At 33.5% G+C, this 26,930-nt stretch overlaps 5 protein-coding genes and 1 pseudogene across 10 annotated transcripts; 2 read left to right on the top strand and 4 right to left on the bottom strand.

Moving 5' to 3' along the window:
• Positions 1 to 516: 516 nt before the first annotated feature.
• On the bottom strand, positions 517 to 2,317 carry LOC101218384 (UPF0496 protein At3g49070). The gene is made up of 2 exons (XM_031885960.1): positions 2,193 to 2,317; positions 517 to 1,637 (listed from the first exon to the last, which is right to left on the bottom strand). Exons 1-2 carry the CDS (start codon positions 2,242 to 2,244, stop codon positions 574 to 576), a joined length of 1,116 nt encoding a protein of 371 aa, XP_031741820.1. The 5' UTR covers positions 2,245 to 2,317; the 3' UTR covers positions 517 to 573.
• A 667-nt stretch (positions 2,318 to 2,984) lies between these two features.
• LOC101218738 (kinesin-like protein KIN-10C) lies at positions 2,985 to 8,325 on the top strand. Of its 2 annotated transcripts, none has more exons than XM_011656533.2 (17): positions 2,985 to 3,304; positions 3,892 to 4,057; positions 4,393 to 4,593; positions 4,714 to 4,906; positions 5,001 to 5,209; positions 5,304 to 5,554; positions 5,676 to 5,721; positions 6,292 to 6,366; positions 6,482 to 6,541; positions 6,624 to 6,677; positions 6,758 to 6,827; positions 6,922 to 7,029; positions 7,118 to 7,410; positions 7,487 to 7,533; positions 7,705 to 7,726; positions 7,809 to 7,877; positions 8,050 to 8,325. In XM_011656533.2, exons 1-17 carry the CDS (start codon positions 3,117 to 3,119, stop codon positions 8,134 to 8,136), a joined length of 2,139 nt encoding a protein of 712 aa, XP_011654835.1. In that variant the 5' UTR covers positions 2,985 to 3,116; the 3' UTR covers positions 8,137 to 8,325. The 2 variants fall into 2 exon arrangements, with proteins under 2 accessions (XP_011654835.1, XP_011654834.1); XM_011656532.2 differs by having other exon boundaries at positions 6,758 to 6,830.
• Positions 8,326 to 9,084: 759 nt separating this feature from the next.
• Positions 9,085 to 11,893, bottom strand: LOC101218968 (probable prolyl 4-hydroxylase 12). Its single transcript, XM_004152330.3, has 7 exons — positions 11,646 to 11,893; positions 11,266 to 11,385; positions 11,101 to 11,158; positions 10,926 to 11,027; positions 10,080 to 10,137; positions 9,794 to 9,966; positions 9,085 to 9,722 (listed from the first exon to the last, which is right to left on the bottom strand). The coding sequence occupies exons 1-7, from the start codon at positions 11,714 to 11,716 to the stop codon at positions 9,369 to 9,371; spliced, it is 936 nt and encodes a 311-aa protein (XP_004152378.1). The 5' UTR covers positions 11,717 to 11,893; the 3' UTR covers positions 9,085 to 9,368.
• A 380-nt stretch (positions 11,894 to 12,273) lies between these two features.
• On the bottom strand, positions 12,274 to 16,467 carry LOC101207943. Of its 2 annotated transcripts, XM_004152368.3 has the most exons (6): positions 16,233 to 16,467; positions 14,850 to 15,584; positions 14,411 to 14,469; positions 14,046 to 14,174; positions 13,578 to 13,713; positions 12,274 to 12,939 (listed from the first exon to the last, which is right to left on the bottom strand). In XM_004152368.3, the coding sequence occupies exons 2-6, from the start codon at positions 15,552 to 15,554 to the stop codon at positions 12,619 to 12,621; spliced, it is 1,350 nt and encodes a 449-aa protein (XP_004152416.1). In that variant the 5' UTR covers positions 15,555 to 15,584; positions 16,233 to 16,467; the 3' UTR covers positions 12,274 to 12,618. The 2 variants fall into 2 exon arrangements, with proteins under 2 accessions (XP_004152416.1, XP_011654833.1); XM_011656531.2 differs by having other exon boundaries at positions 14,850 to 16,467.
• Positions 16,468 to 19,336: 2,869 nt separating this feature from the next.
• On the top strand, positions 19,337 to 21,373 carry LOC101219209 (annotated as a pseudogene). Its single transcript, XR_180895.3, has 4 exons — positions 19,337 to 19,754; positions 19,859 to 20,094; positions 20,900 to 20,999; positions 21,100 to 21,373. The product of XR_180895.3 is annotated as an auxin-responsive protein IAA3-like (transcript).
• Positions 21,374 to 21,571: 198 nt separating this feature from the next.
• Positions 21,572 to 26,466, bottom strand: LOC101219447 (sec-independent protein translocase protein TatB). Of its 3 annotated transcripts, XM_004152331.3 has the most exons (8): positions 26,148 to 26,465; positions 25,462 to 25,690; positions 25,250 to 25,371; positions 24,413 to 24,557; positions 24,247 to 24,326; positions 23,960 to 24,155; positions 23,323 to 23,530; positions 21,572 to 21,856 (listed from the first exon to the last, which is right to left on the bottom strand). In XM_004152331.3, the coding sequence occupies exons 2-7, from the start codon at positions 25,520 to 25,522 to the stop codon at positions 23,415 to 23,417; spliced, it is 720 nt and encodes a 239-aa protein (XP_004152379.1). In that variant the 5' UTR covers positions 25,523 to 25,690; positions 26,148 to 26,465; the 3' UTR covers positions 21,572 to 21,856; positions 23,323 to 23,414. The 3 variants fall into 3 exon arrangements, with proteins under 3 accessions (XP_004152379.1, XP_011654831.1, XP_031741819.1); XM_011656529.2 differs by lacking the exon at positions 21,572 to 21,856 and adding an exon at positions 21,908 to 22,317 and having other exon boundaries at positions 25,462 to 26,466; XM_031885959.1 differs by lacking the exon at positions 21,572 to 21,856 and adding an exon at positions 21,911 to 22,314 and having other exon boundaries at positions 25,462 to 26,466.
• Between the last annotated feature and the right edge of the window lie 464 nt (positions 26,467 to 26,930).

The raw sequence follows: 26,930 nt of genomic DNA, 5'->3' as shown, positions 1-26,930 counted from the left end.
TACTTTCTTTATCAGATTCTCAACTTAATCTTCCATTCTCTTCCACGAATTTTAGCTAATGCCTAATGGTATGCTACCCTTTATATTATTAATTATTTCCTAAATCCCATTTAAGTTCAAGTTACCCTTTGATTTTGGTTTCAATTTTAAAATGGCTTGTGTTTTGTTAAGTTTGTATTTGAAATGTTTTAGAAATTATTGGAAGTAATTTGCGATAATATAGTCGATGGTTTTATACGTGAGAGAAAATTTAATACTTTGATATAAATTTCTTGCTGTAATTTTACTTTATCGATGTATCATTGGACTAGTGAAAAACTTAATTTATTATAACATAGGTAGAGAATTTATTTGAGTTTTATTGGGTAAATATATTAACTTTTTTTCTTTTTTAAAAATTTATAAATTTATTGAGAATTTGGAGAATTCACGTTACTTTTTTAACTAAAAAGTAAATTCAAGTATATTTTGAGAATAAATTTTGATTTTTTACACAAAAATAGGTTTAGAATAAAGGAAACAAAAATAATTTCAATTTTTTTGTCGAGTCTTCTTCTTTATTATTTTTCATGATTATAGATACGAAATCTTTATAGGCTTACTCAAATTTAAAATCTCTTTTACTACAAGATTTCTAGCTCGATTTATGGTCATAAAACACAAATACAAATGCTCCTCAAGCTCATCCAATTGTTGGTTGAAGTTCTCATGACTTTGATTTAATTGGCGTGCCAGTTCATCAATGGCCCAACGTTTATCTCCCCCTTTGTCAAGCCAAAACTTTGCCATCACCTTCATATGCTCGAGTTCATGACTCAACCGAGCCACAAGCCTACCAATTGTATCAAAATCCCTATTCAAAGTGTATGTCCCTTTGGCAGCAACGTTAAGTTGGGCAACTTCCTTTGCTAGCTTTCTTGACTTTTTAGCCAACTTTATGGCACCCACAAGGAAGCCAGGTGCAGCGACAAACAAAGCAATTCCATGAGTCACGACTATTACCGTAAATGATGCAGTTATAGCCACCAAAAATCCAGCTGAACTATGTTGAAAGTATCTAACTCTCTTGAGCTTGTCTCGAGTCTTATCACGACTATACTCGAGGCGCTTTAGCAATTTGGAACATCCATTTTGAATTATTTGAACTTGTTCCATACAATATGGTACAAATGAGTTGGGAGTACTATCGTTGGAGAATTCAAACAAACGAACCAAGAGTTGTTTGAAATGAGAGTCGTCGTGATTAAATTCTTGTTTGTTTTGATCTAAAGAATGGAGTTTGAGACGTAAGTGAACAATTTGTTTTAGTATACGACTACATAAGAGAGAAGCATTGGCTGTGTGAGAGAAGTAATGATCTAAGAGAAGGGAGCAAGAATTGGGTCCAAGATGTGCAGTTAGAATTGTTTTAATGGTGGGCTGAGGTGGGTCAAGTAAATGTTCAACAAAAAGTCTATAAGATGAGAGGCGAGTTGCAGTTGTGGACTCTAATGAAACTTGGGCTGTGAGATTGTCTCCATTGTTTAAGGCAACAACACGCGTCCAAAAGTCGATGTATGATTCGGTGCGAAACGCATTCGCATACTCCTCCCCTACATCTGTGTCTACTGGATAATTTATAACGTGTTGCCCACCGTCTATTCAAATAAATGTGTTAAGAAATTGACAGATAAAGAAAACAAAAAACAATACAAAATCGACACAACAAAGATAATTTGCATGATTTATACTAACAATTTATTTTCAGAGAGAATACCCTTTAAATTACAGAGTAGTGTTGTCGCCTACTTTTGGGTTAGGTATTTTATATAGTACACACCTCGAGTCGAAAAATAATACAAACTTTGTCAAATACAAATTCGATGAAATCTCACACTTTAGAAACATTAGATAATCGATTTCATAGCATTCCAACAAAAAAAAATTCAATAATTACATAAATAGTAACAATATATAATTGTATATATACATTTTAGAGTTCCAATTTCTTGTACGAAAATTATTATTATTGAGCAAATTTTAATTTTGGTATTAGTTTGATGAATCAATTTTGAGGATATAATTACGATAATCATTCTATTTTAGTTTTTGCAATTTACTTAAATAATAATAATGCAACAACATATAATATATTCTCACACTCTATAGAGAAAATGTTTATATATATATATATATATATAATTAGAAATTACCTGAGCATGAAAGGAACTTTTTGAGACATGAAATAATCTTTAATTTCTTCATTTCCTCAAGAGATTATATATGAATATGTAAAATCAGCAGCAACCAAATTAAATTCAATTCTCAAATATTCATCCTGAGAAGAGAAAGAGAAATAAAAATTAGAGAACTAATTTTCTTTTATAGCAAGAGTTCGAGATAAGAATGTTTTTATTTTATTTTATTTTTCTTGTTATTGTTTGCTTGGAAGGAAAGAAAATCAATGGGGGAAGAAAATTTTGAACTTGTTCTATAAGTGAAGATTTTGTTTGCACAATGAACAAGAAAACCCTATTTTGAATTACGTCTTATGTTTTCGTATTCGTTAAGTTCAAATTAGATATATTCGTTTAGAAATAGTTTTGATTTGTGTATTTCAAAATTTTAGTTTTTAGAAACAACATTTTTAACCTTCTATTTCAAATAGTTTCACCATATGTCAAACGGACATATAATTTTTACTAAGTGATCGATAGATTTATTGTTCAAATTCCAAGCTTTATCAGATTTTTGAAAATTAAAAAAATATCCCACACTATATTCAATAAATTAACATCAAATTTATTTAGTTCCCTTTTTAAGTTATAGTATTTTTTTTTTTTCTAAAGAATCTCCAAAATTGAAAAGACGTTTCATTGGGCCGAGCAAGGCCCATTTGCATTGCCCGCTCGAAGGAGCGTGACAGCACCATGCGAGCGCCGAAAAATCAAATTTTGAAATACCTAACGGCTACTTCATTTCTTCACCGAATTATAATTTCTAAAATACACCCAAACACTCACAAATTCAATTCTTATCTCTCTCTCTTTCTCTCTCTCTCGCGCTTTTTTTCTCTCTTCATTTCCCATCTCTATTCACTGTCTTCCTCAATTTCAAGCGTCGGAACCCTAATTTCCATGGATTCATCTTCAAGAGCTCTCAAGGGTTTCAAAGAGGGGCGAAAAGTGAGAGTGATTGCAAAGATCAAAAGCTTGCCTGGTCAGGAAATAGATGGAGAATCTACGGCATCTTGGATCTCTGTGAACAAGCCTAATGGGGATGCTTCCGAATCTGTAGCCATTTCCTTTGGGGACCAGCCAGTGAGGTGATTTTCTTTGTATGTTTAGATGTTTGTAAATTAGACGGAATTTATGGTATCTTTACTTTACTGTTTGTGAATTACGAATTTAGTGATATATAATTAAATTTACCTTCACCCACTAGCTTAAGCTTTTGGGTTAATTGGTAATTTAAGAGATAATGATCATGGAAGTATTGAGAAGAAGAAGAAAGTGAATTCAGTGAATATGCTTTTGTTAAATGTGGAGAAATGAGAACTGGGAAGTATTGGATTCGTGGTTTATGGGAACCGAATTGTTATAGTTTATCAAGGGGAAATAAATTGCGAGTATGGACTATTATGTTTCTGGGAACTACATGGAAAGTTTGTTAAATTTGAACCCTAGAGCATTTTTCCTCAATGTGATTTATCAAACTACTAAAAGGTATAGTTGAGTGGTAAATTGGGGATAATATATTACATTGCGGTTTCAATCTCAAAACCTCATGAAAGAAACTAAACGATTCAATTGCAATTGTTGAATGCAAAGCTGAATTAATTCTTCCTCCATCCAATTTGCTGAACTAAAAATATGTTTTTTGGTGGATGGAAACGATTCATTCATTTTGCAGTCGAAAGGAAACTTATGAAGTAGACTACTGCTACGAGCAAAACGAAGACACTGAAAACATATTTACAAGAGAGGTGAAATCTCTGATTCCTGGGGTCTTTGATGGTCATCATGCAACAGTTATCGCATATGGTGCAAGAGGCACTGGGAAAACTTCTACAATTCAGGTGCAACATTGATCATGTTTATTTTCTTTAATTAATCGGTTTCCATTATCATGTAGCTACTTCATGATATTCTCTAAATTGTATAAATTAGCTAATTCTAAGGGCCTTTAGTTACTTGCTATTTAGTAGTTAAAAAAGTTCGTTACTTAGTTGGTTAGGTAGTTAGCCGACTTCCTGAAACTAGCCGTTAGTTCTATTGTCATCGAAGTTTTAGAAATATGCTCCTCTTATAGGACTCTTTGGTTTATGCCTCTTTATTTATTTATTTTGTTTCTTTCCTCATTTAGTTGTTGTTACCTTCATCTTTTAAATTAATTTGACCATCCATTTTGCAGGGTACTATTGAGAAACAGGGTTTGGCATCATTAACCATTAATGAATTACTTCTAATGGCCAAAGAAAAAGGGAAATCAGTTTCCATATCATACTATGAAGTTTACATGGACTATGTCTATGATTTACTGGATCCGAAACGAGCAACAGTTCTGGTATTGGATAATGGTCAAGGAAAAATACAACTTAAGGGACTTTCGCGGGTAAGTTCTCTGGTTTTACCTTTATGCCCCAAGTTTTGAAGCTTATTCATTTGTCATCAGTATTCTTTATCTTGTTTGTTGAAATTTTCTAATCCTGACTTTATTTTAATTGTTATTCAGATTCCAGTGAAATCTCTATCAGATTTTCATGGACTATATTTTGTTGGTTCTAGTTCACATAAACAAGGGCAAAAGAATACAAATGAACCTCCTCCTAGAAGCCACAGGGGCTTGATAGTGCATATTTCATCTACCAATGAGACTGCGCCAGATACTCGTTTTGTTTCCAAGATGAATTTCGTTGACATGGCTGGTAGTTAAATTTATAAGACCTGTCAAATAGTTATAGGAAAAAGTACTTCAATTACTTTCTTGTTTAATTCCTCATCTTGTTGCTTCTATATAAGGTTATGAAGATGCTAGAAGGAGAAGTACTGATGGCACGAGCCTCGTCGAAAATAGTAAAATTAACAAGTCGATATACGCCTTGCTGAATGTTGCTTCTGCTTTGAATTCAAATGATAACCACGTGCCATATCGAGAAAGTAAGCTTACACGCATTCTGCAAGATTCCTTGGGAGGAGCGCAAAGCAAGATTTTGATGATTAGTTGCTTGGTATAGAGTTTAATTTGGGTTTTTCATGACTGTCATTGTTTTTCATGCACTTTTCATGACTGTCCTTGTTTCCACAATTACTTGTTGGTTGCAGAATTCATCATTTTGCCAAGACTCCATCTACATGGCGAACTTAGCAGCTAGATCTTGTCAAGTAATTAAGCGCGTTGCTTCAAGTGCCATTAGGAAAATGAAGAGTTCAACAAATTCTGCGGTGCATTCATCACTTAAAAGCCAAATACCCAAGAGCGTTTCTGCAACTGCAAAGAAGCAGACCATCTCCCGATTTTCATTTTCTGAAAAGAAGGCTAGTGTTAGTACAACCTCCTCTGCAATGAAAGGAAGGTATAAAATGAAGTATATACAAATTAAAACTCAATCAGACACTTACATCTGAATTGATATTTCATATGGATATATGAATTCTAACTAGTTTGTATATCTTCTTTTTATCCCCAATTTGAAGGAAGTTGTTCGATGATGCAACAAGTTATTTGGGAAAACTGGACAAGGTATCTAATCTATCTTCTTTGGTTGCTAAGATATTATTATACTATCATATTGTGGCATATCATTTCTTTCAAAGAGTGATTCTACAATTGTTATTCTGTTATTGGAAACGATATGGACAGAGGAAACTTGAAGTTTCCATAGGATAAATTTTGAAACCTTAATCAATATGGTGGATCGAGAATCAAACCTCTCAAAGATAAACACTGCACTGAGCAAAAGTTTCTCTAATAACTACTTTACAACTATTGATCTGTTTAAAGAAATTGAAGACTATATAAATAAAAAGGTTGCGCCTGTTTTTAGCGTCGCCAACTCTCAGGCTACAAGCATTTTTATGCCAACTAAAGCCCTTGCACTTGCATTTTGGTCACTGTCTGAAAGCATGTTGCTGAATTTACAAGTAATAATACTACAATATATCTTCAAACTAGAACAACTGTTAGAAACAATATATCATAATAAACAACAAAGTCAAAATATCTTCTGGTTTCTTTATATAACTTCCAGAATTCGAAGTTGTTCCTTTATATAATTTGTATATCACCTCATTTTGAACATTTTCTTTTCAGGAAACTAAATTGTCAAGTGCATCTTCTAGACGTGAACGTTTGAAGAATGGAGGACCTATTTCTGTTATAGACCAGGTAGGAAACCGTTACTGAGTTATATGTCTAACCTGATTTTTTGTTCATGTATTTACATCCTCCCTCCAATCCAATCCAATGCACAAAGAATTTAATACTGTCGCCGCCCTGTTAGGTGAAACCATTGTCATGTTCTATAAAGCCGGAAGAAGAATCTACTTCTGCATTGGAGAAGGCAAGTATATAGAAGGCTCAATAACACGAAGAACACGTTAGATCTTTTTGTTCCTCGTTTAAGACAAATTTTCATTTCTCAGGAACTATCTGTTGCAGAAATTTCCAATTCGGTAGAAACTACTATTGTGCCAGAGGTGATTATCTATTGTTTTAGTAAATTGCATGAAACTCTGGCATACATATTTTACACTTCTCTTTTTTTTTTTTTACCTAGGTTGTTTCTAATAGCAAGCAAGAACCTGAAAGAATCGATAACGACATGAGTGTATTATCTGCCAATGGAGGTGGTATGATGATTTTGTACCAAAGTGAAGATATTAGTAGGTTGGGTGTGCACGTCTGTTGTATGTAAATTATATATTTTCTAACTGATTATAGGTCAAAATATCAACGAGGAAGACAATTACTCAATGATCAATATTGACGACATTCTTGTGGAAAGCACACCTGAGGTGACCAGTAGCACCAGTTTGTTTGCTGTTCAAAGTAGGTCATAATGTCATCAGCTTTGTTAGCTTTTTTTTTATGAAAATACTTTAATGTTTTACATAAATTTCTTGTTTATGTTTTACAGATTCGTGTTTAGATAAGGAAAACAGTAGCTATATGATCAATGAAGAATCATCTCCTCCAATCAGTGCACGATTACAAGCATTATCAAACAGTTTGAAGTTACTCTGTTCTTCGACACCAACGTGTAAGATCCCTGTTAGTGATGATCCATATGCCTTAGTCTCTACTGATGCTGTTACGGAACAACAAACTCCGAAAATGGAACGAAGTTTGCAGGTTTATGATGAAGAGGATGTTGCAAATCCAACTACTACTCCTTGGGAAAAACTAAGCAAGCGCAGTACGGGTTTGCAGGTTAGATTTGACAAAGTTGTGGTAAATTTGTTGATCTCATTGCCTTTTAATCTCTCCTTTTCTTTTTGTTCTTCAGAAATTGCTAGTGGAGGATCTTCTAAGGTTTATTAACACAGCTAGCAAGTAAGTTGTTGCTTTTGGTTCTGGTGGATTTCCAATGGACGCTTAGAACTATGCATCTGACTCATATATCCTTTGCTTAAGCTTACAATATTAGGAATAGGAAGAATATTTTTTGTTTAATTTCCTATTTGACAAGCTTCTTTTCCTTTTTCTGTTATTTGCCCTTCACAGGGAAGAATTGAAACAATTGAATGTAAGTATGCTAACAATTATCTTTTCAACTTTTGAAAATTGCTTTCTTTCAAAAGATTAAGATAAATCTTTTCACTCCCCAGGGTATTGGAGAGAAGAGAGCAGCAGCAATAATTGAACTTCGCAAAGAATCGCCCGAGCCTTTTAATAGTGTGAGTACCCCCCACCCGACACAAACACCACAAATGGATATCGATATTTCCCTTTATTCATAGCAAACAAAACCATTATCAAACAGATTTATAACGTTTAATTCAACGAGTCAATGGTGTTGATTCATCCACAAACTCACATGAGATTTCCTTTTGTACCTAATTTGAGCAGATTGATGATCTAATGAAGATCGGACTATCAGCAAAACAGGTAAAAGGATTGATGAAAAAAGAAGCTGGTGAGCTATTATTCAATTAGGAGACGGAAGTGAAGTATTCTTAGAGCATAATTGTTGTCATAAGAGATAAGAAAATATTTGAATAACTGTCTAACACATATTGTCGAGTAATATATGCATTCTATACTTAAATTCTTTTGAACTTGAGCCTGAGATATTGGTATATGTAAAGTTTTATGTATATATAAAGGGCTGTTTGTTCTTATTTTTGTTTGAAGCTCACGTTAAAGTACCATACCTCCAAATCTGTGGAGTGATGTTGTGATATGAGTTTTAGTTCCATCTATTTTCTTGGTTTTCCAAATGCCTAAAGTTTTTCCTAATACTTTCAATGAATGAACTATTTGAAGTTAATTATTATTGATTGGTTAAATTGTAATTATACTACATTATAAATAACAAAGACATGAGTTTGAGTATAATTCAACTTATACAAGACTTGGTTTGATTCCTCCTTATTGTTTTATCTAACTCAAAATTATTTTAAATAAAAAGTTCATTTTTCTAAAAAAATATTTTAAGTAACAAAACTTTTTAAAATATTTATAAAATATAGCAAAATATAAAATATATAGTGATAAACTACCATCAATGTAGTAATTTATTTTGGTCTATTGCAGTCCAGAGTAGATATTCATAGTACGCTATGTTTATAATTATTTTAGTTCATTTTGCTATATTTAAAAATAGAACTTTACTAAAAAAATCATATTATTTTAAATAGCAAATTAATGTCGAAATCTAATTTATTTGTAAAAGTTTACATTTACCAATTAAACTATATAAATCTCAACCTACATCCCTCCATTTAGAACAAGATTAGGACCTCTTGTCCTTAGGTACGTACATACATATGTCAGTTGAGCTCTTGTTGATCCTCCATTTTTAATGGTTGCATACTTCTAAATAAATTAGAATGGTTGCATGTTGATGTACGTATTAACCCCATCTTTTAATATACTCAATCATCATGTAATCATATTATTAATATTATTAAGATAGTTGCAAAGATCCAAAAGATCTACAAATATAGCAATTAAATTAAAAAAAGTTAAGCAAGAGTTAAATACATCTCAAACCTAAGGACTAGAACGTGATTGTCTCATGTTCCAAGAAGATGAGCAATATTACAGCTACATATCTAAGAATCATTTGGTGTAGTACATGCATGAAATTAGGAATAAATAAATAAAGAAATAGTTGCTCAAATCAGAACGAGAGAAATTTTTACTTGAATTTGGTCGTGCATCAATCAACATGCATTGCAGCTTTTTCTACATGTACCATAGTAATCTGGAGAACCAACCATGAACACAGCATTTCGTTCGCATTCGCCAATGGCAGCCCATTGAGGGCAGCTTTTATCTTCATCAAAGCACCCATCTACATCGGATTGAATAGTGTGTTTATTCCCAGCGGGTGGTCCTAAGTATAAGAATTTTGTAGCAACCCACAACTCCCCATCGCGTATTGGGGATCGAATGTGGTAGCTACTCTTGTCTGGAGAGGCATTAAGATGCACAGAAAAAAAAAGAATTGCATTGCCTTTCACTGGTCTCAGAAAGTTGTTTTTCTTTCTTCGGCCTGACCAAAATTTGCTCTTTACCTGAGGCATTGAGAAAAAGGTAATCATGAGTACATTGTTATGGCCACAGATCTTTGAGTACTTCCCCTCACCTTTGATTCTGGAAACAGTATTTCACCGCCACTAGCAGAATCTGAGAGATACAAAACTACTGTGGCCATCAAAGGCTCACTGGACGGCAACATTGCTGATCTGTTGCCATAAAAGTACTTGTGCTTTGCTTCTTCACCCCTGTATTGCATGATCTGAAAAGGCATGCTATGATCTGAAGACAATAAAACTAATATGTTTAGAAGAAAAGAAAATCAAACAGAAGGAGCATTATCAGGAAAATGAAAAAAGGCAAAGCCAGTGCAATACAGCACTGATGAGAAATACCTTTTGGAAGCAAAGTCCATATTGCAAGTCGATTTTCAATTCTTGCAACGATATCATCCTAAGAAACAAGCCCAACCAAGAAATCAAAGAACAAATCTCATAGAAACTTGAAATCAATCAACTGCAGTGACTTGGAGTTTTATCTCATAAATACAATGAATAGAAATAAATGCCTTACAAAAGGAAGCACAAAACTGATTATTGGGTCATGAACTCCCTTTGAGCCATGGTTTGCTATAAATTTGAAAGACAGTGGATGCCAACAACAAAGCATGATTCTATGAGTTTTAGGACGGGTTGACAGCATATGAAATGCATCAATCCTAAAAGTGACCCATCAAGAAATTTTAAGGAAAGAGAAAACAGAGAAGGAACCTTTGGAAATAAAACCCCACACCTTCAATAATTATAGATTAAAAGCAACAACAGTAGATATACTAAGTGCCTAATTCTAACATGCAACACGGATGTTTGGTAGTACCACTGTGAAAACTATCAACAGAAAACGTTATACTGAACATATTTCAATCGAAAATACATTGAACAACTAATTTAACTCAAACAATTGCCAAGCATCATCCACGAACATTTGTAGTTGTATTTTGAATAACAATACCGGAAACAAAGAGAACAATAATAACAAAAAAAAAGTTTTATAACTGATGGGCTGCCTAATTGCTCACGTCTAGAAACTAACAGAAAACAATATATGATTGAAAAAATATAATACTTTAACATAAACTTCAAGAAAACAAGATAAGCAAATCTCGTGCTATGAGAACAAATTTGACCACCAAGTCTTCTGTTCAAACCATTGAATAAACTTCAAAATGCACAGGAACATACTGTTGTGTTTAAAATGACTCCTGAACTGTTTAGCAATTCGGTTGAGACAGTGATCCCCGAACCAGCACTATTCCTAGAAGGATTGTCTTCCGAATTTGAAGCCTAAAAGTTGTATGCACGTCAGAAACAGATGAAGCATGTTTATGATACTAACAAGAACAGGGCAGAAAAATACCAAAGAAATAAGATGATCACACTCCTCATCTGAGAGAAAACCTTTATACAAGAAAACCCTACAGCAAAAGAAGTTAAATCAGACTTTCTACTAAGTTAATCAATATACTTTTTAAAGTTTATATGATAATTCCGAATCATAAGAGAGATTCTGCAAGTACCTGACCTTGGTCGCCAAGAGACTTGTACAACTCTTGATGGGTCGATTCTACCAGAATAGTTTGAGTAGCTCAAAGGTCTGTCAACCAATCGGTCCCTTAAACCCTTACGGCCACTAATCAAATTGCTGGCAGAGTAAACAAAGCAGATTCAAGGGAAAGAATAAAATCCCATGTTATGAAACGCAATCATGTATCATCAAATCATTCCAAAGTGAAATGAAAATCAGTTTTACTAACACGATTTCGGTTTAACATCCATCCATACACGAAATTAATGAGAATTGAGAACCCAATTCATGCAGTAAACATATGATGCGAATAATGGAATACGTAAAACCTAAGATTTCGAAATGAGATGTAAAATGGGGTGGGTTTGGTTTATCACCTTTGAGCAAGGCAGGTTGAGAATGAAAATGCAGTCGCTAACAGAAGCAAAAAGTTAAGACGAGAATCCATGGATGGGTGGAACGAAGATCGAAACAAGACGAAGTTGAAGACAAAATTAGATTTTGAGAAAGCTGGTGGTGTAAAAATCCATGGCGTCTTATGTAGTTCTACGAATCTGGATCCCACCGCCACTTCCTTGAAGCTTGAACTTCCACTTTCTCACCGTTGCGACAAATTGAATATATTCCTCTCTCGTTTTTTAGACGGTTATTTATTGTGATTTTTCTTTTATCAAATTATTTATCAAAATTTTAAATTTATATAAGGGTAAAAATTTAATCTACAAATAATCAACTATTAAATTGACAATGATCATACTAATTAGGATTATTATTGAGTTAAGCTCACTTTAATTTCGATCTACATAACTATAATTCAGCATTACATGCAAGTCAATCTTTTACCATCGATTTAGAATTACTTTTCTTTACATTCAATGTGCCGATGACAACCAATATTTTGTTTTGTTAGACATTTAAAATCATTATATAATTCTTTTGAAGTTCTTAAGACTCAATATCAAAGGGAAGCATTGATCTTCAATTACTTGATGAGAGTGGTCAAGCTTTTATCACACACTATTGCGTAGAGCTATTGTTGCTATATAGTTTTTCAACATTTGAACAATGGTATATAATGTGCTATCCAACAGAAGAGAAAAGGCAAGCTACCTTTACATACTACCAATATAAATATTCACTTCCTACAATGAAGAAACTTACAAGTAGCACATCAAAAATATAGCTGAACTTCATCACACTTCTAAAAAATTGGATGAACACTGCATATTTTCCATCATCTTCAAACAATTGAAGCCAAGGAAATCAGCATCCTCAAAGGTAATCTGACATCGTACCGTAGATTCATCTGAGGAAACTCCATGTAATAAGTATTGATATGAAAGAATAATGTTAAATACAACTAAGTGATTTCTTCAGGACTGTGTGTCTTGAATCATCCTTGTCATATAGACGCTCAATCAATTCATCCCAAGTTTCTTTCCTCCTCCTCGATGACCCTCCACTCGATGCTGGTGACTTTTCTTCTTCCCCTTCATCTGTTTGGCTGAAGGTTCCGTATGGGGAAATTGCGTAGGCATGTGGCACGGCTAATGTCACGGCCCGCTGCAATGCAGCCTTGTACTCTTCACTGTGCTCTCTGGCTAAAGTCTGTTGCCTCTCCATCTTCTGTTGGGGTGGTATCTCCATGATCTTATCATCCTTGCGCATTAACTGAAATTGACAGAATCAAATGGATGTTGTTTTTCGTTTTTCAGGCAATGATTTCATAGAGCTCACTTGTAAATTATGACAAGAATACATTCAATTAACAAGATCTTAACTAAAAGTTACTCATTTTAAATTTGGGAGACTGATGATTCTCTTCATGTTAGTCATTAGATGGTCTAATTCCTTGTTTTGAATAATAATGTATCTTAAGCTTTTACGGTACAGAAAGAAAACATTCGTTTTTGTACTCTCTACTCTGAATCTAAAATAAACAATATGGATCAGATAGTTTCTCTTGATTTTCGGGTAACCGAGGGAAGAACATGTTTAACAATAATTTTGGTGTTACGAGAAGAATTCAGGTCAAAACCAACCAATGAACTCTAATTCACATCTAAGAGTAGGTAAGGGAAAGAATAAATTGAGTCAATAAACCTAAAAGAATTAGAATTCTATTTTGGCAGTTCTCGTGTACGGGACGAATTAGAATCTGATCCTCCACTTCATAGACAACTAGAGAAAGGCAAAGAAGAACCACAAACGAAAATGTAGAATAAAGAAATGCAAAAGAATGTCTTCCAAAATTTCCATTGAAAATCAAACACTCGGCATAAAAGGCTCGGTAGAAAGATGAAACTTACTTCCAGGGCCCATTTGGCTTCTTTCTCTATCCAAATGATAGCATGGTCTGAAGTTGCATTACAAGAAAGAACTATGTGTTCAAACCTCCCATCAACTGGAACAGCCGTCTTCACGACTGGTGGAAACCTTCCGCATCTTTCAGCAAAAAAGAGGTGAATTCAGTCAAATGTTTGAGCATGGCATGTTTCTTTTTCAATGGTCTAGAAAGCCAACATTTCAATAACTAGTAAGGTTAAGAGAGGCTTTCTTTCCACACAACAAGTACAGGAGGGACTTAAACTCAGAGTCTCTCAACCCTTTTAACAGATGCTCGTGATACAAGGATGGTTTCTTTCCACACAACAAGCAGTTTTACAGGTATGTTTTCTTGTTTGAACGAAACATGAAAAAAATTTCACAAACTTCACGGTACACAAGATTTCTCCACCACATTAACCAGCTTAACATAGAAGATATAGGGCTTTTACCTGAAGGGTTTTCGCTCTACAATGTGATAGAGTCGACCAGGTGCATAAAGTCTCCTTGGATCTTTGAGCATCTTTTCTTCTGATACACATGTATCCCGAACACATCTCAGGCATAGAAGGCACGGCAAACTACAAGGAGAAAAGAACCAATGATTATTGAGAAACTTAAAATTGCACTGAATAAATCCAAGACCATTTTTCTGTTATTGCTTTTATACAATGAACTTTAACATAAGAAGCAGTGCTCATTCCAATAATAGAGATCTAATTTGCAATTTTGGCAGAATTATCTACTTTGAAAATGATTGTTGACAACTACGCAACAAGAGTTAACACCATAAAGGGTCATGAATCTTGAACCATACCAGAAGAGTGATTTAAAAATGTCTTCCAATGGTGTGGCTGTCCGGGGTAAAAAGTCATCCTGGTTCAGTATAACAATCACCGTTATATTTCGAAATGTAAGTATAAATTCCACCATATTCAGCACACTTTAAAAAATGAGAATCAATAGTATTTTCAAACAGTCAAGAGTTCGTGCACATCAAACAAAAAGCAAAACGTTTCTGTTTTACTGAATACACAATATAAATTTATTAAGAAAATGATTCTAAAGAGGAGAAAAAAAACGTTGGGAACAACAGAAGGTTGATGTAAAGACTGAGGAAATGTTATATGAGAGATTCACAAACAAATCCTAGGAGTTATTGAGGTCTCATAATGCATAATCTACATTATTTTAATCGCTCCCAAAATGGTTTTGATCACTTTACAAATAAAATAAAGGAAGAATGTATAGGTTACCTGAAGAACAACAGAGTTGATAACATCTGCATATCTAACAGCCAAGTTTAGGGACATGCATCTGGCAGGAGCAATAGCAAAACACCTTATCCGTTTCCGATCAATATTTTCCAATTTTTCGCGATTTTGTACTACTAGTAATGTTAGCATGGCTGCTACTCCAGAGCCAAGAGAATGCCCTGCAAACGTCAAGGTATAATCTGGATACTTCTTCACCAAATCCTTTAAAGTTTCGTTCTCAGTGTCCAAAACCCAACCAGCTGCCTTCAGAAGCCCATTGTGAACATATCCACCATCAAATTTCTTCTTTCCCAGCCTGTTGTCCAATAAAACTGCATAATCACTCTCCTTTGCCATATTAAGTCCCCTGATGGCAAGGACAATATCGGCATGAACGTGATCAAGATATAAAATATATGGAGGAGCTCGTCCTCGTGTATCTTTGTATGTCTTCTTCATGAGTAACCAATCAGGATTGATTCCATACCCACCAACCGGTTCCCAAAGAGGTTTTCGAATATCATCTTCATACACAGATAGGATATATCGACAAATTCGGGGAATAGGCTCGAATTCATCAGGAGTAGCAAATCCCCAATTTTCACTGTCATGACCAGCTGTGTGGAGACACCGCTTCCAGACCCAACGAGCACAACCCAGACAGCATACACACTCAAGGATAGGCACGCCACATAAGATAGACATTGGTGCCTATGATCTAAGCTCGAAGGAACACTATATGGAACAGATTTTCCTAGTAAATGCACGAGTTGTGGAGAAATATATTATCACTAGGAAACTACAAGCTCTAACGATACAAGTCCTGGAGTTGATAATAGGTGTAAAAGACAATGACGATGGAAGAACAACAAAGGATTTTGACCAATCATTGAACTAAAAGGCACAATCCCCAAGAAAAAACAATCTCAATAATGACAAACAATAACTTTTAAGAGTAGGACACCAAAACTTGAATGAGGGAATTCATTCAACAACCAATACCATATAAACCTTCAAGTAGCTTCCAATCACTGAAGAGCATAAAAGGTAAACTAATATAGGCACAAACAAGACAACAAAAAGCAAAAAAGAACATCTGGGTTTCAAATTTGGATCATCAAGAGCAAAGAACAAAACCCAAATGCGCACTTCCGGTTAAGAATACAAGAATCAGAATCGTATAGAGAATATTCTTTAGCTAAAAAATGGGATTCCAATGTTTGACAACAGGGGGGCATTTCTTAAAATTAACAATGGAGACGGAGAAAACGAGTCAATGCTGTGAAGTTAGCTGTAAGGTTTGTTGAGTGCCATACGCAGAATTGAAAACCCAAATCCGAAATGGCATATAAAGGCTAAAGATAGAAAAGGGATTGATTATACCTGGAAGTCAACGACTGTATTTGGAATTGGGGTTACGAATTTGGGAGATTGAATGAAATTTAGGGGAAAATTGGATCTGGGGAAGAACATGGTGCATTGGATTGTTGAGATGGGGAGAAAAAATTAGGAGAAAATTGGGAATTATTATTGGATTAGTATGTGTGTGTGTATGAACTTGAAGAGAGTGAAATTTGGACGTGACCAATCCACAATGACACGTTTTTTTCTCTAAAATAGTTTATGACCGTTAACCCTTTTTATGTTCCCTCCCATAGTTCCACCCGCCTCATTTATTTGTTTATTATTGCGAGCAATTATATTATATTATTAGGGTTTTCTTTACAAATAATAATAATAAATAACTATTTATACTTTACCCCAAAAATTAACTTTTCCTTCACTTTCACATTTTTTACCATGCTCATTATTATTGTTAGGTTAAAATGTTATTTCTCCCCCATTAATTGAAAATTCTATCATATTAGTGGTTATCAATGTCTATTATTGATAGAATATGAAAATTTTCTTCACTTGCACTTTTTTCTTAGGTGTCATATTCCAAACTATTAGATTTTTCTTCTTATCTTTGCTCCACTCTCTTCTTAACTTTTTTTAATTAACATTGAACATGAACTTTGACTAAAGATTATTTGTTATTTAATGTGAACTTGCTGGTTTTTTAAGGTATAGTGTGAAAGTTTTTTTTTTTAAATTTCTTTGTGTGTTTCTCGTAGTTGCTCATTCAAATGTAATTAATGGATCAATAAAGTTTTTACAAATCTTTAAAATACACTTAAATGTCTAATCAAAGTTGAAAGAAAAATACTACGTTTTTTTTTCTAGTTTGAGATTCGCTTCATTTTTTATTTATTTATAAAAATTGTATTAGTTTTCTCCCAATTTCTTGCTCACTATGTTAGTATTTTCTATACAAAAATTTAAATTCTTAGTCAAATTTTAAAAAAATTATTAAAAAGAAAAAGAAAAAGTGAAATTCTCACCGATAGCAAAATTTTTAATATTTATAAAGATGAAAAATGTAACAAAATTTGTTTATAATAAACTCTATTGTTGATAAATTTGTCCCAGTGATATAGTCTTATTACAAATAGACTTTAAAAATTGATTCTAATTTTTTCGTATCTATAAATCTTTTACATTATACTATATCTATAAATATTTTTGTCACATTTCTATATTTACAAGTAGAAAATTTTAAGCAAACAAGCAAGTGTGTACATGTGTGTGTATATAGATATTAAAAGATAAAGTTTAAAAATAAAATCATTATACGATCATTATAATAGATAACAATTTTAAGAATAATAATCAAGTAAATAGTAACATTTTAAAAAGTTACAAATATATAAAAATATATCGGTGATAAACTTATATCATTAATAAGCTTTTAAAATTTTACTATATTTATAATTTTTATTATAATTGATAGTCATTTTAAGAATAATAGTTAATGATGTAGCAACATTTTAAAAATAATTGCAAATATAGCAAAACTATCGAAAGTCTATAAGTGGTAGACTAATATTTACAATTGATTCTATGGGTGATATAATTTGATCAATTTTGCTATATTTATAAATTTTTTAAATTGTTGTAATATGCATAATTATTTTAAATATAATCGTTAAATTTATAACTATTCTTATTTTAAATCTAATTTTTATATTTGAAAATATAGGATGGTGAATGCACTTTTATGTTATGTGCTATTCCAATAGAATGGTGTCACGAAGAAGATATAGAATTGGATGTAATCATGGGTGGCAAAATAATTACAAAAAGGGGCGTTAGACGTGGCCAAAAAGGCAACCAAAGAATTTAATTTGATTTGGCAAAGTTAGGAAGGCGGAAAGAGCATTAGAAAAAGGCCAAAGAATTTCCTTCTGGCATGCCTGTCCCCAATCAGAAACGCACACGTGGGAGCCACTCCAACCACGTGGGATGTCTTTGCTAGCTACATCCAACGGCCTAAAATCCATCCATCTAAAACCAGAATTTTAAAATTGAATCCCAGCCGTTGATGATGGGCTGGAATCGTCCCTCTCTTGCACCCCTCATTGGCTCATTTCGCGGTTGTTGCAACTCTGCCCTACAACTTCACCTCTCAGCATTCACTCTCATTCCCCTTCTCCTCCGCCTCCTATCCCACGCGCATCCTCCACCACAACGGTATCACTTCTAACCTCTCTCTAAAATTGTATTTAATAACTCTACATAAATCAAGTTTTTTTAATCCTTTAGTTCGTTACTTGAACGTTGTAATCATTGACACCAATATTTGGAACATATCCTTTTTTTTTTCTTTTTTGAAAAAGATTTTAAAAAGAAAAATAAGTTTATAACGTATATAGACAATTGATGAGCTGGAAAATGATGGATATAACCTAATATGCAGTTAGACGTTTTTCATTTTTCTCTACTTTTAAAGAAGTGAGTATATGATATGTTTTTGTCATCAACTTATTTGGGTGAGAGTTTGACTTGATTTCCAAAAGAAATATAGTCTTTGGTAGTTAATAAAGAATTGAAATTCGTATATTTAGAAAAGTTTTTTAATCGAAATTGATATGGTTATTGTTACGTAGGAATATACTTTATTACATATTTGTTTGTGACTTTGTGGGTTGAATCTTTAACTTATAATTAATTGAGTTATTCTTGGATTGTCCATATTAAATTAAAAAAATATCACTTTTTGTTATTTAGATTTGAACTCAGGAGCGTTTAGGGTTTAAAATTAGAAAAACCTTTGTCCATATTTGAAAAAAATAGGTTTTAAAAATTAGATCTATAACTCAAACTTACTGTTTTTGCAAAAATGACAAAAAACAAACAAACAAAAAAACGTGAAATGTTAAAAAAGTGCGAGTACATATAATACATTATATATACTAAAAAAATAGTAGTGTCAAATAAAAAGAATTTATTAATAAGAGACTGAAACACAGTTTTACCATTAAACTAACTACTTGTATCGGTATTACTTTACAAGGTCGAGGGTGAGTCTTAATTTGGGACGTTTGCAATTTTTAAATAAGAAGGAAGTGCTCACGGGTATAAAATGGGGCGCGTGCGAAATAAAATACGCGTCCTAATAAATGCTGGCGAACAGAAAAGGCTTCGAGCACACACACAAGATGTCACTAACGAACTCTTACAAATAAGCCAACATTCCAATCCAAATCCCTTTCATCTCTTCATTTTCCAACGCATTTCGCTCCAGTTCTACATCAATCAAGCCATGAAACGCCAACGACTATCTAGTTTCCAAAACCTCCACCATCTCAATTTCGAAGCAACCGAGCTCCGATTAGGATTACCGCAAACAAGCTGTAGAACTGAGCAACAACCAGCAGAGGAACGTAGTTCACATTCACAAATATCCGCCAAGCAGAGCAAGAGCGAAACCAGATCCGGAGGAAGAACCGATTCTAATTCCATTTTGACTTCCACTAATCCTTCTTCAGATAATCATGCCGATCATTGCCATGAACACACCAAGTAAGTCCATCAACTTCAATTTCAATCGTCGCAATCATCACTGTGTTTAGGACATTAGGGCTTATTCATGTTTGTTTGTTGTGGTTGTGGTTGAATTATTGCAGGACGCAAGTGGTTGGATGGCCGCCGGTGAGATCGTACAGGAAGAATGTGATTATTGAAACAGAGGAGAAGAAGAAGAAGAAGGAGATTGTGAATATGGAGTTGGGATTAATGAGTGGAATGTATGTGAAAGTGAGCTTGGATGGAGCTCCATACCTAAGGAAGATTGATCTCAAGCTTTATCAAGGCTATCAACAATTGTTGGATGCTTTGGAAGACATGTTCAACTTCAAAATTGGTAACTAATTCTTTTAAATATATTACTAGAGAACTCATGCTCAGCAATTGTCTAATTCTATTCCACACTTAATTAACTTTCATAGGGTTTGAAAATGGTAAGTGTCAATAGTTCATGTTCAAATAATGAAAATAAAATCAAATTTGAAAAACAAATCAAACTTGTGCTAATCAAAAAGTCGTACATTATTAAACAATGAACGACAGTTGCAAATATAACAATTAGATCTAGAGTATGTGCTGATATAGCTCTCGATGTCTATGACAGATAAAATATATTTCAGGTAGAAGTTTATAAGCGTTATTCATAAACTATTATTGTCCCAGAAAGTGTTACCCACTGCAATTACTTTAAAAACAATATAAGTATAGTCAAATCTATGTGAGACATACATACAACTTTTATCAAAAGATTAAAATTTCGAATATGTCAATAGAGTCGTGGATGGTAGAATGATATAATTGCAATAAGTGTTGCAATTAATATAATTGATAACAATTACTTTTCTTTTCTCACATTTTGTTTGTGCTTTTACCGTGAAGATTGTGTTTGAGTGGAGAAAAATTGGTATCAAATAAACATGACCATCATGTTACCATCACATTGGGGCTACGAGAACGTGGTCATCTATTGAGATGATGTATAAAAAATAGTTACGCATTGACAAATAAGCAAAATGTTAGATTTTACATGTTTTTAATCATATGTCGTTAATCATATAGGAAAAACAAAACAAGGTGTATTGTTGTTTCTTCAACATCATTGTTATTAGATTGTTAACATAAAATTTTGTGGGATTTTGTAGGGAGAAATTCAGAAAGAGAAGATTACTATGGGCGTGATTATGTTCTAACTTATGAAGATAAAGATGGTGATTGGATGATGGTTGGAGATGTTCCATGGAAGTGAGTCTTTCTCTAATTATTATTTTTTCTCTCTCTCTCATAATAATCTCTCTCCCAAAAGGCTAAAATTTTATTTTATTTTGATTCCCTCTTGATACAGTATGTTTACTTGTTGCTGCAAGAGAATGAGAATGATGAAAGGATCAGATGCCAGAGGGTTGAGTTGTTTATAATTTTGTATTTTAAGAAGAAAATGACAAAATATTAATAATAATAAAGTTATTTGTTTTAGTTAAAATTTATGAGAAATGTATTTTGTAATTCAATTGTCCAAAAAAATAAAAGTATAGCTCAATTTATTTATGAATTTAAAGATGTCATAGTATTGTATTCTTCTGTATAAAAAAAGAAAAACTAGTTGGACATGCAACCTACTCAAATCTAACTCTACCAAAATGATGTCATATTCAAATTTAATTTCATAATATATCAAAATATTTACCATACATAACAAAATTTCCAACAATAAATTCGTAGAAATTTTACACTAGCAACTAACAAAAATCTATTTATGTCTATCTTTACTAAAATTATTGGTATATATTGCAAATATTTTGATTCATTTAGTTATATTTGAAAACGTCCCAAAACTGTGATAATTTTACTTTTTAGTCTTTTGGCGATAATTTGGTATCTCGATTTTCAAAAAACCAAGAAAACCTCTAATATAATTGGTGGAATTACACATTCAGAGATTAAAACAAGCATAGTTCACTTATAACTAATCCTTGAAGAACTGCCTATTACATATAACATTAAAAGCTGAAAAATATCAACTCGAACTTATTTAGTTTCCAAAGCCTTTCTTAGTTTAATGTGAATGCGTTAAATCCCTTTCAGAATGATCAAACCAAGAGCTGCACAATGAAAAAGAAAAATAAAAACAAACATAAAATTTAGTCACAAAGTTGTGTACAATCAGACTAATTGTATTTCTTTCATTTTGAACACAAACTAGAGTATAAAAATTCATAAACTGCAAAAGAATATCAATTTCTACCACAACAGGTAAGTAAAAAAGGCAATTAATGTTTCAAATCTACCCTGCTGATGTTATTGCAGCTTAAAATCATGGCTATTGAGAAAAAAACGAGGATTCTTATCCTCCCATGAAAATAAGGAAAAGCACTGTTTAAAACATAAGCCTCAAGTAGCATTTGTGTTAGGAACCAAGATAGTATAGGCTGCCTTTGTTCCACATTAGTTAGAATGGGATGTCCAATTTAGTATGTAGGTGGCTTGGTTCTCCCACCCCAGTAGTTGACTTTTGGGGGTGTGGTTCTCCAAGGTGATTAAGAGCAGTGATACACCACAACTTCTGTACATAAGTGACAAAGAGCCGTGAAAACAATTAGATGGCGTTTGGACCCCCAATTACTTCAAGTGGGTGATGTGGGTTGTGGTTCCAATCATAATAGTTGATGTTTCCAACAATAAAAACCTAAGCAAATCACCCTATTTGTTATAGTGTATTCAAATATCTCCTTGTTACAATGTTTACTATTTCCTACCTATCTTCTTTTTCCCTCTTTGTTATAGTGTTTGTTAATTTTGGAAATTTTAAGTGCATGCTTTGATAACCAGCACCAACAATCCTGTGTTCTTTTGGGTTGTGTTTGCTTTGATAACAAACATGTTTCCGAATGTATTGCAAAAGGAAAAATATATGTTTTATTAAATTGTCACTCCTTGAGTTCGTTTAGCTCATCTTTCAAAATTATTTTGTTTTCCTCCCTCCCCAGTTAACCTGAGAGTTCCTGTAACGTTGCTTCTGGTCACACTTAATACGTGTTTGTACATTTGCTTACTTTTGAGTCCAGTAGTGGGGGTTGAGTCTAGGTGTACTTTTGTTTCTATTGTGTTGCATATGCTGGTTGTTGAAATGTAATAAACAAATATTGTGTAACTAGTCTCTGTAAGGCTTATGTTTATGTATAAAAGTTCGTCACTCATTTGGTATCTAAGATGTAGCTTGTAAATGGTGTTTTAGCAGGCTTGTTAAGTATGTTGGTTACAGCTAGTCAATGATATCAGAAGAGATGACATTCACTATCCGTCCATCATGTTCACTTTCGTGACAGTATGGATTGTCGGGAAGCGGATGTAACTATTATAATCTATTAACTATAATAATCAATTCAATGCTCCAATCACCCTCTATCTCGTAGGCAAGAAATACTTATGAGCAGAATATGTGTTTCTTTTCCCCTATTTCTTTCTGACTGGCAAAAGTAAGTTAAATATACATATGAAGGGGTAAAGTGTAACTTTCTATGTAACTCATTTTCTTACATAAATGAAAAATATGAAGTTGGGGGAATACCTGAGGTGGGGTACGCTTTTTGAACCTTCTGAACTTCATTTATAGGCCAATCATCAATACTATGATTCACCAAAATGATGTTCATGAAATTTTCATTCTTGTTCCTGTTTCATTTGACTTTGATGAGATGAGAAAAATTCTTTTGCATTGTGAGCAACCTCTGCTTCCAATACTGCTTCTAACATTATGTCAGACCCTTTAAACTCCTCTGTGAAAAAACTGAATAGCTTCAATACATGGAACACAAATCTAACAGCAAAGTGGTTGTCATTCTTAATATTTGATTCCTTAAAACAAAAGTTTCCCCAACATAACAAGAGTGAATTAAGTTTAGGAAAATAACTGAATGAAATGTTTACACCCTGGCCTCCACTCAACATTGGTGTGTAAGAAATGAGAGCAATTCTACATTATAGAAAATATCCCCAACCGAACAATGAATGCATCTCATCACTAGTTGTGGTTATCAAGTATAATTGGTGTCCCACCAGTCCATAGCTTATCTAATCACATCAATTGATATTTTGCTTCAAAGTGCACTAACCTCCCTAATGAAGATTTTAACGCTACTAATGGAGAAATTTATAAAATAAGACAATCATTATCAAATCTTTTAACTGAATAACAGATACTGTACCCGGGCGCTTAGGTAACAACCCAGTATTTTCAGCCGACACAGGTAAGACGGGAAGTCCAAACTCGTCATTCAGCTTCTCTACATCTGTAGTAATTGGCAACGAGGCAGAGGATCCATTCTTTATGTTCGGTGATTCAGCCAACCTGGCAAACGTAGTTGCTCGGCTGTGCTCATTTGATATTTGTGAAGTTGCAACCTGAAGAAAAGTGCAGATCCATTGAAGTCGCTTAAACTTGTAGTGGCAAAAAAGGAAAGGTCCATGATGAGATTCAGCAATTAATAGGAACCTTGAGGATGCTAGCTGCTGGTGCAGTTTTCTCAGCAACTGGTGTAGTCTCCACAGTAGGTTTTTCTTCGGCTGAATTACCTACCATTTGAAATGCAAGAGGAAAAACCAATTACGAAAACTAGAAGCCCTAGTGAAGATTAGCAGTAGGGATACATATCACCTACTAGTTACACCACTATCAGCTGCTTTGAGCTCAGGGTTGTCAACAAGCCTTTGAGTCAATGGCCCAGGATTCAAGATTGAAATGCTTCGAATTTCATGGCGAATAGCATCAAGTTGAGCCAACGTGTCTTGCAATTCCTTGTGAACCTGCAAACAGAGAATTATATCAAAGAACTTCAATGTAAATTAAATTCCATAACTTTTATAATCATCCAATTATGTTGTTACACATGGTTCAATCTAATCTGTTGCAGTCTTGATGTAACAATAGTGTCCACAAGCACTAAATGCCACATTAATGTAAACCTATTCTCAAAATCTGGCAGTTCTATGTCCTATTATGAGTAAAAGTTAAACACCCTTGCTATTGACATGCATAATGAGCGTAGAGAGAATTCTAAAAAAAAGTACGAAGAAACAGGAGCATCAAATAGAAGATTTAATTTAATCAGAAAGAACATTTAAAAAATGTGCAATATGCATTGAACTCTAGCAATTTACTTTTCTGCTCAGCCTAGCTCCAAAACCAACAAATCAATTCCAAAGAGTACTTTGATCAGTTCAAACAAGTTTCTAATTTGACCATAACTGACGGCAAGTTTTCATGCAATTGAAATATGTTTTGATGATTAAAGACATGTTTAGAAGTGATTTTGAACACAACAAAAGTGATCTTAGTCACTTCCAATCATGGCCTAAAATGTGGTCCATTCACTAAAAACATATCTTTACCATGTACTATCCAACATCTTTCCAGAAGACAATACTAATGCTGCTGGAACCTTCACAAAAATGACCATAAATTTTCCTAATGGTTATTTAAACTAAATAAGAAATACCTTGCGAGCATTGGTTTGTTCCATCATAGAGTCAAACTGACCTCGAGCTAACTGAACATATCCAATTGCTCTGCCAGCCATCCTTCCTGCCATTCTTGATATCAATGGGAGATCCTTTGGCCCTTCTCATAATAATTTGGGAGTCAAAACTCTATCCACGGCTTAAATATATTAGATGGTATAGGAAATGAAAAAGGTGGTGCAGTAATTACCAATTAAGGCAGCAGTAGCACCAATAAGGAGGAGGACTTCTCCATATGAAATGCCTAGCATTTGAGTTTCGTAGTTTCTCAGAACTCTGAATAGCAATCAAGCCAGGCCTGTTTGAGAAGGATCTCAAATGCAATAACTTTCACTTCAATCCTCACTTTTTCGAGAGAATGATCCCAAATGGAATTATCTAAACTTTTTGGAGTGGTTCCAATCCAATTGAAGACCAATCTTCAGAAACAAAATAGGAAATTTCACAACAGACAAGCAAAAACACTATCAGTCCTTTCTTTTCCTACGAAATGTATAACATTTCGTTAATGGGAGACTTGTACAAGTACAAGATACATTTGATACCTCTGACAGAATCCAAAACAGAACCAGAATGTATTGAAATGTAGAAGATAAAAACAAATTATTAGGGGAGCTGAACTCCTTTTGAGATACTCCTCAAGCCCTAATTGATTCACTAAATCACGAACTCACTCACCAAATGCCTCACTCCATATCCTTCTAGCCCACTCTATTTATAGCAAAACTCTCCAAAAAACAAAAAAATTATCTCCTTACATAATTAACAACATACCCTGATACACTAGTTCTATTCTAATAGCATTCCTTTCATTACCCACCTCGTTAAAAAAATCAAAACAAGAATAAAATTCCAAAATTGGGTACAGAGCAAAACCTTTATTCTTTTTTCCTTTTCGCCTCACTGAACAAACACCCTACAGAAACTTGAACCTTAGCCTTGTGAGGTGTAAATCAGCGGACAGTGGCGATCGGCTGCGACAAACCAATACAAATGCAAGGGTGTAGGCGGCACAAGTGAAAAGAAAACATAAAAAAAAAAAAAAAAAAAAAAAAACTATGGGGACTAGGGTTTCTCCCTTTAGAATCAGGTCGTGTAAAGCGGCACGTTGATGGTTGTGCAATGGACGGCGGTGGGCGACGACAGGCGCCGGTGGCGAGTATGGTGTGAGCTGTGGAAGAACGGCATAATAGAGAAATAAACAACGTTTTGAGTTTTTAGTCTATATTACAAATTTAGTCCTGAAAACTTGAAAATTAGAAAATAGTTCTTATAATAGTCAAACAAGACTTCAAGTTAACCTTACAATATAATTTCACAAAATTTCCATAAATAGTATTTTAGTTTTGAGATTAAAAAAAATCGTATTTCAAACTAATTTTAGGTAAATTTAAAACAATGAAATTAGAAGAATCGTCAACTTGAGGCTAATAGAATAATTGTGTGTTGGTATTATATCATTAAAGCATTTTTTCATGTTATTTTTAGGTGTTTTCTAATCTATTTAAAAATGAGTGACTTTCATTAGTCGAAAAAGTTTACCTATCAAATCATAAAATTTATTCAATAAAATACATCTCTTAGTTCGTTGAGGGGTCTTTTGAAGAAGAATGACGAAGCTTCACGACTCAAAGTTGTTACTTTATGATATGTGACTAA

Source organism: Cucumis sativus, chromosome 5 (genome assembly GCF_000004075.3).
Source record: "Cucumis sativus cultivar 9930 chromosome 5, Cucumber_9930_V3, whole genome shotgun sequence".
NCBI lineage: Eukaryota > Viridiplantae > Streptophyta > Magnoliopsida > Cucurbitales > Cucurbitaceae > Cucumis > Cucumis sativus.
Note: the sequence above shows the minus strand (reverse complement) of the source record. Positions and strands in the feature narration are given on the sequence as shown.